Source organism: Entelurus aequoreus, linkage group LG26 (assembly GCF_033978785.1).
Source record: "Entelurus aequoreus isolate RoL-2023_Sb linkage group LG26, RoL_Eaeq_v1.1, whole genome shotgun sequence".
In the NCBI taxonomy this organism is placed as follows: Eukaryota; Metazoa; Chordata; class Actinopteri; order Syngnathiformes; family Syngnathidae; genus Entelurus; species Entelurus aequoreus.
This window is the reverse complement of record NC_084756.1, coordinates 20,771,732-20,784,231: the sequence shown is the minus strand read 5'-3', so window position 1 is coordinate 20,784,231 and position 12,500 is coordinate 20,771,732. Positions and strand designations below refer to the sequence as shown.

The window sequence follows — 12,500 nt, the reverse complement described above, 5'->3', positions numbered from 1 at the left end:
AGTCACGTTCCACTTGGGATCAATCGATCATTTCCTCCACCCCGAGCCGTTATTGTGTGAATATTTGGCGACACGAGATAATTGTGTCGAGCCGGCATCATGATCCGGGGTTGCACGAGTGCTTCATTGATGGAATCATGACTTGCTATATGTCCTCCAGGTGTGGTTCAGCAACAGAAGGGCCCGGTGGCGTAAACAGGCCGGAGCCAACCAGCTCGCCGCTTTCAACCACCTGCTTCCCGGCGGCTTCCCGCCCACAGGGATGCCCACTTTACCCACATACCAGCTCCCGGAGGCCAGCTACCCCGGCACCACACTATCGCAAGGTGAGTACGCTGTCATGTCGTGCATTCAGTCAGTTGTTTTGCTAAAAAACCAAACGAGGTAGGCTAATTTAGCCTTCCAGATGCAGATTCCTGTGGAAACTGGTCCTTTCACCCGGTTGATCGGAGCTTATACCTGTGCGCAGAGGGCAGCAGTACCTTGCACAGACCCCAGCCCCTGCCCCCGTCCTCCATGCACCAGGGAGGTCTAGGCGCCGACGGCAGTTCGGCGTACGGCCTATCATCCAACCGCCACAGCTTCTCCAGCTACTCCGACTCCTTCATGAGCCCCTCGGCGTCCGGCAACCACATGAACGCCGTCGGCAACGGGTTGTCTCCGCAGGTAGGACACAACTCTCAAACCTCCGTTCCTGACGTTCCTCCACCCTCCTCCCGCTGCTCTCGCTCGTCAGAATGTGTAATTGCGACTCCAATTAAAATGTTCATCGCCATAACTACCGATGTCGGGCTTTCATGTCAGCGGGATTTATTTGAGCCACTCCAAATTGCTACATTGCTAAAACAATTGGATTAACATCAACAAATTAAAATTCATCTTGATAGTCCAGGGCGGCCGCTCCAAACCGCGCGTTCCCCACTTTCCTGGGACGTCTAAATCCTGCGCGCCGCCGCCAGAACACACGGAGATGAAATAATTAGCTAAAGCTTAAAAATGTAGACCCGTAATCTTCTTGCTGTAATTGTCTGACTCCAGTTTTTTTTTTTTTTGCCTTTCAATCCATCTTCTCACTGCATGTTTCACTCATCTTTATTCTCTTTATTTATTTGCATCTTTTGTGTACTGTGTGCTATATGTGTATCTCAAAAAACTTTTTTTTTTAAATTACTTAATTTTTAATTATAATATTTCTTTTTTCCTTGTCTTTATTTTCTCTCTGCGTTATTTTCATTCATTTTACTTATGAATTTTTAGTATTCATTTGTCTTCAATTGATTTATTTATTTTCCATGTATTCTTTTATTTTCCTTTCTCTTCCATATATGTTTTATTTTTTTAATTTTACACCTGTATATTTTTTAATCCCCTAATATATTTCCTTATTTTTTATTTTATAACTTTTTTTTCCTTTTTTTCATCCCTGCATAACATCCTTTATTCCTTTTTTTTAATTGTTAGAAGCAATTATTATTAAACACTGGACATATTTATATGCCTTTTTACACATAATGTATATTTTCTGCTGCCCTTTTTTCTTTTCTTTTTTTTTTTAGTTTTGCTGCAGCTGTTACATATACTGTAATGTTGTACATGGTAATTGGGATTTGTTATATATTGTATATATAAAATAAAATATAACATAATAATAATAATGTATATTATATACTATATATATAATATATAAATATTACATATAGTCAAGGTTTATGTGGTTTATCCGTTATACAGTGCTCAATACCGGGGTAGAGCGGAATATACGTTGGTTGGGTCAAGAAAAAACACAGAGAGCTATATCATCCCTTCAAGCCTGTTTCGCAGGTTTCCCTGCTCGTCATGGGATTTTTTTCCTCAAAAAATATATAAATGTATATATAATATGTAAATATTACATATATGTTATATTTTTTAGTCAAGGTTTCTGTGGTTTATTTGTTACACAGTGCTCAATTCCCGGAGTAGAGCGGAATATACGTTAGGTCAGGAAAAAACACAGAAGCTATATCATCCCTTCAAGCCTGTTTCGAAGGTTTCCCTGCTCGTCAGGGGATTTTTTTCCTCAAAAAATATATAAATGTATATATATAATATGTAAATATTGCATATATGTTATATTCTATAGTCGAGATTTCTGTGGTTTATCCGTTATACAGTGCTCAATACCGGGGTAGAGCGGAATATACGTTGGGTCAAGAAAAATACAAAGCTATATCATCCCTTCAAGCCTGTTTCGCAGGTTTTCCTGCTCGTCAGGGGATTTTTTTCCTTAAAAAATATATATAAATGTATATATAATATGTAAATATTACATATGTTATATTTTATAGTCGAGATTTCTGTGGTTTATCCGTTATACAGTGCTCAATACCGGGGTAGAGTGGAATATACGTTGGGTCAGGAAAAAACACAGAGAGTTATATCATCCCTTCAAGCCTGTTTCACAGGTTTCCCTGCTCGTCAGGGGATTTTTTTCCTCAAAAAATATATAAATGTATATATATGTAAATATTACATGTTATATTTTATAGTCGAGATTTCTGTGGTTTATCCGTTATACAGTGCTCAATACCGGGGTAGAGCGGAATATACGTTGGGTCAGGGAAAAACATGGAGGCTATACAATCCCTTCAAGCCTGTTTCGCAGGTTTCCCTGCTCGTCAGGGGATTTTTTTTCCTCAAAAAATATATAAATGTATATATATAATATGTAAATATTACATATATGTTATATTTTATAGTCGAGATTTCTGTGGTTTATCCGTTATACAGTGCTCAATACCGGGGTAGAGCGGAATATACGTTGGGTCAGGGAAAAACATGGAGGCTATATAATCCCTTCAAGCCTGTTTCGCAGGTTTCCCTGCTCGTCAGGGGATTTTTTTCCCTCAAAAAATATATAAATGTATATATATAATATGTAAATATTACATATATGTTATATTTTATAGTCGAGATTTCTGTGGTTTATCCGTTATACAGTGCTCAATACCGGGGTAGAGCGGAATATACGTTGGGTCAGGAAAAAACACAGAGATTATATCATCCATTCAAGCCTGTTTCGCAGGTTTCCCTGCTCGTCAGGGGATATTTTTCCTCACAAAACATATAAATGTATATACAATATGTAAATACTACGTATGTTATATTTTATAGTCGAGATTTCTGCGGTTTATCCGTTATACAGTGCTCAATACCGGGGTAGAGCGGAATATACGTTGGGTCAGGAAAAAACACGGAGGCTACATCATCCCTTCAAGCCTGTTTTGCAAGTTTCCTCGCTCGTCGGGGGATTTTGTTCCTTAAAAAATATATAAATGTATGTATAATATGTAAATATTACATATGTGTTATATTTTATAGTCGAGATTTCTGTGGTTTATCCGTTATACAGTGCTCAATACCGGGGTAGAGGGGAATATACGGTGGGTCAGGAAAAAACACGGAGACTATGTCATCCCTTCAAGCCTGTTTTGCAGGTTTCCCTGCTCGTCAGGGGATTTTGTTCCTTAAAAAATATATAAATGTATATATAATATGTAAATATTACATATATGTTATATTTTATAGTCGAGATTACTGTGGTTTATCCGTTATACAGTGCTCAATACCGGGGTAGAGCGGAATATACGGTGGGTCAGGAAAAAACACGGAGACTATGTCATCCCTTCAAGCCTGTTTTGCAGGTTTCCCTGCTCTTCAGGGGATTTTGTTCCTTAAAAAATATATAAATGTATATATAATATGTAAATATTACATATATGTTATATTTTATAGTCGAGATTACTGTGGTTTATCCGTTATACAGTGCTCAATACCGGGGTAGAGCGGAATATACGGTGGGTCAGGAAAAAACACGGAGGCTATGTCATCCCTTCAAGCCTGTTTCCAAGGTTTCCCTGCTCGTCAGGGGATTTTTTTGTGGGGTAAAAATCCCCTAACGAGCAGGGAAACCTGAAAAACAGGCTTGACGGGATGATATAGACTCTGTGTTTTTTCCTGACCTAACGTACATGTTATATTTTATTTTGCTACTTTTTAGTCTATCTAATACCTGTATTATCCTTTCCATCCTTTGTAACTGAGCTACTGCGGGAAGAATTTCCCTTGTGGATCAATAAAGCTTGTCTAAGTCTATAAATTGAGCAAACATGTGCTGGTCCTTAGTGTGCTTTGTTGTGACCATTGGAGTCGTTAAATATCACATATAGAAATGCACTTCTTTTTGACCTGTGGTGTTTCTTTGCCATCCTAATGCATGATGTTCAACGTGTGCTACTTCCCATATTAACCTCTTTGGACACCTCCATTAATGAGCGTTTGAACGCGGCTCCACGCTGGAGGTTGCGCTTAAAGCGGCACAGAATGCAAAAGCATTTGTAAACGATGCAAATCGTGTGTACGCAGCAAATTATGCACAATTACCCATCAATACTGGCCAGCCTTGCCCACCCCGCACCGACAAGATGCGGTTAACAAGCAGAAAATAAGATTGAAATGGTGCGTAAAGAGTTGAAAATGAATTTCAATGCCGCATTTGTCCACAATTACCCCAGTCGTCCACGTGTTTTATTTGAGTCGCCTTTAAAATATTTCTCAAAGCAGATTGGAAACTGGGTATTACCCTGTTTGTTTGTTTTTAAAAGGCAGAATTAAGGATTTTGGGACAAAAAGGAGATTTTCTCTCCTGCTGGAGTGACGGAGTGAGGATAACACGGAGGCTCACAGCGTGTTTGATTGTTAATGGTGGCACAGGGGGGGCTTTAGCTGCTAATGCTCCCGCTGCAAAAAAAAACCTGCAGAAAAAAACAGACGCCATCATTTATCAACATATTTCATTAATGGCTCACTTATGCTGGCATGGTGTCGCCATCTTTTCTTAGCAGGGGTTCTTGAATGTGTTAGGATATTAAAACATGTCCTGGTAAAGTCAGGATTAAAGGACACTATGCATGTTGTCTTTTCAATTAATCACCAACCATCTTTTATGATGAAGTGTTTGCTTTTTTGCACACTGCCGTTACGCAAAAACTAAGGGTGCACCAAAAATGATAATGCTTTTTCTCCAGTGACTAAAAAAATGTATTATTTTCAGAAATCGATGGAAAAAAAAAAAAACGTAACATTTTTTTTAGTCACTGGAGAAAAAGCATTTATAGTCGGCGTTATAACTAAAAAAATGTTTACGTTTTTTTTTTTCCATCGATTTCTGAAAATTATTATGAATCGATTTAGAATTGCGAATAAATTTTGATTCGCAATTCTAAATCGATTCATAAAATTATTATGAATCGATTTACAATTGCGAATCAATTTTGATTTGCAATTCTAAATCGATTCAAAATAATTTCCAGAAATCGATGGAAAAAAAAAAAACTTGAAATTTTTTTTAGTCACTGGAGAAAAAGCATTTATAGTCGGCGTTATAACTAAAAAAATTTTTACGTTTTTTTTTTCCATCGATTTCTGAAAATGATTATGAATCGATTTAGAATTGCAAATCAATTTTGATTCACAATTCTAAATCGATTCATAATCATTTTCAGAAATCAATGGAAAAAAAAAAAAAACGTAAACATTTTTTTAGTCACTGGAGAAAAAGCATTTATAGTCGGCGTTATAACTAAAAAAAAATGTACGTTTTTTTTTTTCCATCGATTTCTGAAAATGATTATGAATCGATTTAGAATAATTAAATAAAACTTGAAAATTTTATGAATCGATTTAGAATTGCGAATCAAAATTGATTTGCAATTCTAAATCGATTCATAATAATTTTCAGAAATCGATGGAAAAAAAAAAAAACGTAAACATTTATTTAGTCACTGGAGGAAAAAGCATTATCGTATTTTTTTTGGACTATAAGGCACACTTAAAATCATTTCATTTTCTCAAAAATCGACAGTGTGTCTTATAACCCGGTGCGCCGAATATACGGAATAATTCTGGTTGTGCTTACCGACCTCGAACCTGTTTTATTTGGTACATTGTGTAATGATAAGTGTGACCAGTAGATGGCAGTCGCACATAAGAGATACGTGTAGACTGCAATATGATGGCAGTAAACGACACCAAAACTTGAAATGTTCCATTGAAAATATAGAACATTACACACGGCGCTCAAAAATCTGTCAAAATGTTTTAGTACGACCTTGAAGCTGCACCGTTGATGGATTGTCGGCCCACTACCGGAGTCAGAGATACAAGTATTACTATGGTGTGTGTATAAGGACCGCAAAATGGCACCCATTAGCAGACATATTATTTGGCGTTTAGTTTCGCAATATTATGCAAAACCAACTTTTTTTTAACTTCTGGTACCTGCTGATGTGTATTTGGGATCTGCATAAGTCCTGAAAATTTGCGCACTGTAGTCTGTGCCGACGCCATAGCCGATAAGCTTCTTCTTTTTCACTATCTTCTTGTTATGGGGGATTCGCCCTCTGCTGTTGCCATTTCTAATATAAAGTAGTGTAAAGTTCTTACTTCTATCTGTCAGTAAACTCGCTATGGAAGCACTAAAACATACCGGTGTACTGAGTTTACATTATTCACCCAAGGAACTTTAGTTATTAGAGAGTTCCGGTCGGACGGTTTTTCACGGGACACATTTCTGGGCGTTGTTGTTGCACTAGTGAGCCACCGATAAGAAGATGCTTCTTTGTTATTGGTTGAAGTAAAGTCTGAATGTCATTAAAACAGTTAGCTCCATCTTTTGACACTTCTTCCACTTCCGTCCTTGCACGCTACTGTCAGAAAGCGGCTTGAAGATGATCTGTAAAACATCATCTATGCAACATTTTGACCAAAGAACCACCATTACATGTTATATAGACCACAAGGAAGTGGTTTCCATTTAGAAAAAAAAATCATAATATGACCCCTTTGATGCGCCTTTTGTATGAAAAAAAGACCTGAATAGATCCGCTCATCGGCAGTGCACCTTTTAATCCGGTGCGCCCTATGGTCCAGAAAATACGGTATATAAAATACAACTCACTTCACTATTATCATTTTTTTTCGTAATATGGAAATTAAATGAACGTTCCCACTGGCAGCAGAATCAGAGTTCAAACACACACCCATGTGGTCCCCACGTTGCACACAACGGCTTGCAATTAAACATATCATGAATTGAGCTGTGGACACGGTTTATTTGTCATGATTGATGGAGGAAAAGCTTGTAAAGAAGAGTTTAGCACGGGGGTGTCAAAGTCATTTTAGATGGGGGGGGGCCACATGGAGAAAAATCTACTCCCAAGGGACTGGTAATATCACAGCACGATTACTTAAAAACAAAGACAACTTCAGATTGTTGTTGAAAATAGAACAAGCACATTCTGAAAATGTACAAATCATAATGTTGTTGTTGTTTTTTTTACACTTACATGTTGCGGTTAACAGTATTCTATCTTTACTTGTCGTTATTTATACCTGCATTATCCTTTCCATCCTTACCCTTTCCATCATTTGCAACTGAGCTACTGTGTGGAACAATTTCCCTTGTGGATCAATAAAGTTTGTCTAAGTCTAAGTCTAATAGCAAACTTTTACATAAATATTTTATCATTTTCATTTTACTATTATTAATGTATTAATGAAACTCATTTTAGATGGGGGGCCACATGGAGAAAAATCTACTCCCAAGTGGGCCTGACTGGTAAAATCACAGCACGATAACTTAAAAATAAAGACAACTTCAAATTGTTTTCCTTGTTTAAAAATGAATGTTGTTGGGGGTTTTTTACACTTACATGTTGCGGTTAATAGTATTCTATCTTTATTTGTCGTTATTTATACTTTGTGAATACATTGAGTGATAATGTTCATCAGTTAAAAAATATCAAAATCAAATAACAGGATGTTATTTATGTAGTTTGCTCATTTTCCTCGACTGGTGCACTCACATCATGTGGTTTATTTTTTTCTACATATGTAGCATCATCTACAAAGATACAAATAATTGCTATTGCAACATCTAGTGGACTCATTTAGAACTGTTTTTTTTAACAGTAAAAACAGTGGGGGTTTTTTCAGCATATAAAAAAATGGAATGAATGGAGAAACAATACTACTGTTTTTAGCACTAAAATTCAAGCATACTATAAAATCTTGTTTTAAGGTTGTTGTTTTTTTGTTTTTTTAATGTATGAGTGTCTTACTGTATATGGAAAAAAACAGTACCAAAGTTAATTTTACGTTAGAAAAAACTCAGTCGGCGGAATTTAACCGTAAATTCTATTGTCAATTTTACAGTCTACAACAGGGGTCGGCAACCCAAAATGTTGAAGGAGCCATATTGGACCAAAAATACAAAAACAAATCTGTCTGGAGCCGCAAAAAATTAAAAGCCATATTACACACAGATAGTGTGTCATGAGATATACATTGAATTAAGATGACTTAAAGGAAACTAAATGACCTCCAATATACCTGCAGATGAGGCATAATGATGCAATATGTACATATAGATAGCCTAAATAGCATGTTAGCATCGATTAGCTTGCAGTCATGCAGTGACCAAATATGTCTGATTAGCACTCCACACAAGTCAATAACATCAACAAAACTCACCTTTGTGCATTCACGCACAACGTTAAAAGTCTGGTGGACAAAATGAGACAGAAAAAGAAGTGGCATAAAACACGTCCTAGAAAGTCGGAGAAAGTTATACATGTAAACAAACTACGGTGAGTTCAAGGACCGCCAAAATTAGTAGGACAAAACAGCGCTTGCCAAATACTCGAATCAGTGAAGCCTGTTTAATATAAACAGTGTGCTTTATAACAATTAGGGAGGTTTGTGTCATGTTTGTCCTCCTACAGAAACCATATTAAAACAGAAAATATATTTTTTTCCCCTCATCTTTTTCCATTTTTCATACATTTTTGAAAAAGCTCCACAGAGCCACTAGGGCGGCGCTAAAGAGCCGCATGCGGTTTTAGAGCCGCGGGTTGCCGACCCCTGGTCTACAAAAATCAAGGCACGGTAACTTAGAAATAAAAACAACTTCAGATTGTTTTCTTTGTTTAAAAATAGAACAAGCACATTCTGAAAAAAAGTTGTTGTTGTTTTGTTTTTTACACTTACATGTTGCGGTTAATAGTATTCTATCTTTATTTGTTGTTATTTATACTTTCTGAATAAATTATGTGATAAAGTTCATCAGTCAACTCATTGGTGTTAATTTTCAATCTATCAAGATAAAAAAATATCAAAATCAAATTACAGGATGTTATTTATGTAGTTTGCTCATTTTCCTCGACTGGTGCACTAACATGTGGTTTTTTTTTTTTTTTACATATGTAGCATCATCTACAAAGATACAAAGAATTGCTATTGTGACACCTAGTGGACTCATTTAGAACTGTTTTGTTGTTGTTTTTTACAGCAAAAAAAAATTGAATGAATGGAGAAACAATACTACTGTTTTTAGCAGTAAAATTCAAGCAACAGAGCTGGCAGTTTTGTTTTTTTACCATAAAATCTTGTTGTTTTAATGTTTTTTTTGTTTGTTTTTTAATGTACGATTGTCTTACTTTATATGGAAAAAAACAGTACCAAAGTTAATTTTAGGGTAAAAAAAGTAAGTCAGCGTAATTTAATTGTAAATTCTATTGTCGATTTTACAGTCTACAACAATCACGGCACGATAACTTAGAAATAAAGACAACTTCAGATTGTTTTCTTTGTTTAGAAATAGAACAAGCACATTCTGAAAATGTACAAATCATAATGTTGTTGGGGTTTTTTTTTCACACTTACATGTTGCGGTTAATAGTAGTCTATCTTTATTTGTCGTTATTTATACTTTCTGAATAAATTATGTGATAATGTTCATCAGTCAACTCATTGGTGTTCATTTTCAATCTATCAAGATAAAAAAAAATGATATCAAAATTAGGGCTACAACAACTAATCGATTAAAATCGATTATAAAAATAGTTGGCGATTAATTTAGTCATCGATTCGTTGGATCTATGCTATGCGCATGCGCAGAGGCAATTTTTTTTTATTTGTAATTTTTATTTTTTGTAAAAAAAATGTAAACCTTTATTTATAAACTGCAACATGTACAAACAGCTGACAAACAATAATCGAAATAAGTATGGTGCCAGTATGCTGTTTTTTTCCAATAAAATACTGGAAAGGATAGAAATGTAGTTTGTCTCTTTTATCCGATTAGTAATCGATTAATCGAAGTAATAATCGACAGATTAATCGATTATCACACTAATCGTTAGTTGCAGTCCTAATCAAATTACAGGATGTTATTTATGTAGTTCGCTCATTTTTCCTTTGCTCAACATGTGTTTTTTTGTTGTTGTTTTTTTTACATATGTAGCATCATCTACAAAGATACAAAGAATTGCTATTGCGACATCTAGTGGACACATTTAGAACAGCGGTTTCTTTCATTAAAAAATTTTTGCTCATTTTTATACTTAGCAAACTCGGATAAAACCTGTTCGCTGGCCGTATGTTTGACACCCCTCGTTTAGCAAGTTGCAAACAGCAAGTGTTTGCAGGAGATATGCTATTTGCTACGTTTGAGCGCCACAGCGCTGGTGGCCGAGCCCCGTCGCTGCAAAGATTGACCAAAAAAAATAAATAAATAAATATCTCTGCTTCCCAGCAAATGGGCCGGAGTGGCTTTCTGCCAAGTCCGTAATGGAATCCTGCAGCGTTCAGCAGGCCGCCGACAGGAGCCCGCGTCCATCCCAATCCCATAACCCATCCCGACAGCACACATTTTCCCATTACGGCGGAAAAGCCATGGAGGAAAGAAGTGGAAGCGGTCGCTGTTTGATTGTGGCGACATGTTTGGCTGCTTGAGGGAGGCGGTTGCTGTGCATGGCTGGCCAAGAGGAATGAGAGCAGAAGTGCTTCTTGTTTCATTTCCAGGCGCAGCAGGTGTCGGGGGTGCACGTGCTCAGTTGAAGGAAGATTCACATCTAGTCTTGCCTATCATCCGAGAGGATGTTGCTATAGCCACAAGGCATTGATTGATACAACGTTGATTATACATATATTTATTAAAACTGACAAAATAGTTGTTTGTAAATTGAGACAACGTTGATGTCTAACGTTGGATCCACGCTGTCGGTTGAGAAAGGACCAAATTTCAACGGTCAAATCAACGTCACAACCTGACATAGGGTTGTACGGTATACCGGTACTGGTATAGTATCGCGATACTAATGAATCAAAAACGGTACTATACTCTGTTTGAAAAGTACCGGTTCCCGGGCATGACCATTGTTGGTTTTGCGAGCAGAGGAGCATGTTCGGCAGCGCACAGTCACGGAGTACTTACAAGCAGACACAGTGTGTAGACAGAAAAGGGAGAACGGACGCATTTCGGCCTAAAAACTGACAATAAGGGTGGAGTTATAAAACTGAAACGCCCTCAGGAAGAGGTGCTTTAAAGCATGGCTAGCTAGCTAGCGGCTAAACTCCAGCCGCAGTCTGCAGTGTTTTAGCTACTTCTAAATTGCTAATCCTCGCCTCCATGGCGACAAATAAAGTAAGTTTCTTACAAGTATCATCCCTGCAGGACGAGGAATAGCTAAACATGCTTCACTAGCACCCCGAATGTAAACAAATGCCATGGGTGCATCTACACATGACATCCACTGCAATGATACCAAATACAATAGCGTATCTAGTCGATTACTACTATGATTAATCGTCACAAATTATTTTTTCCTTTTTTTGAAATTCACATTATGTTTATAAACTCAGGAAATATGTGCCCGGACACATGAGGACTTTGAATATGACCAATGTACGATCCTGTAACTACTTGGTATCGGATTGATACCCGAATTTGTGGTATCATCCAAAACTAATGTAAAGCATCCAAACAACAGAAGAATAAATGATTATTACATTTTAACAGAAGTGTAGATAGAACATGTTTAAAGAGAAAGTAATCAGATATTAACAGTAAATGAAAAAGTAGATTAATAATACATTTTTACAGCTTTTCCCTCATAATTTTGTCAAAATAATAGTAGTACTTAATAATGACTAATTAAGAGCCAATATGTTACTAATTTGCATGTTATTAAGAAACTAATTAATGGTGAATATGTTCCCCATACTAAAGTGTTACCAATATTTTGATAACATTGAATTTTAAAAGATATGCAATTGCATGCAGTGCATGATTTTTAATGTCAAAAGGGAAAGAACAAATTTATTTAGTAGGGGTGTGGGAAAAAATCGATTCGAATTCAAATCGCGATTCTCACGTTGTGCGATTTAGAATCGATTCTCATTTTTAAAAAATCGATTTTTTTAATTTAAAAATTGTATTTATTTTTATTTTTTTTAATTTAATTTTATTTTTTTTAAATAGTCAATCCAACAAAACAATACACAGCAATACCATAACAATGCAATCCAATTCCAAAACTGACCCAGCAACACTCAGAACTGCAATAAACAGAGCAATTGAGCGGAGACACAAACATGACACAGAACAAACCAAAAGTAGT

The 12,500-nt window shown here is 36.4% G+C and overlaps 1 protein-coding gene across 6 annotated transcripts in view; it reads left to right on the top strand.

Annotated features, from left to right (window-relative positions):
• Positions 1-12,500, top strand: part of pax7a (paired box 7a) — a 317,190-nt gene that overhangs the window by 255,996 nt on the left and 48,694 nt on the right. For 4 of the 6 annotated variants that reach the window (XM_062037927.1, XM_062037928.1, XM_062037925.1 and 1 more), the window contains 2 exons: positions 161-326; positions 407-666. In XM_062037927.1, coding sequence (XP_061893911.1) covers positions 161-326; positions 407-666 — 426 coding nt within the window. The remainder of the gene's footprint in view (positions 1-160; positions 327-406; positions 667-12,500) is intronic. The other 2 variants (XM_062037930.1, XM_062037929.1) reach the window with 1 other exon arrangement.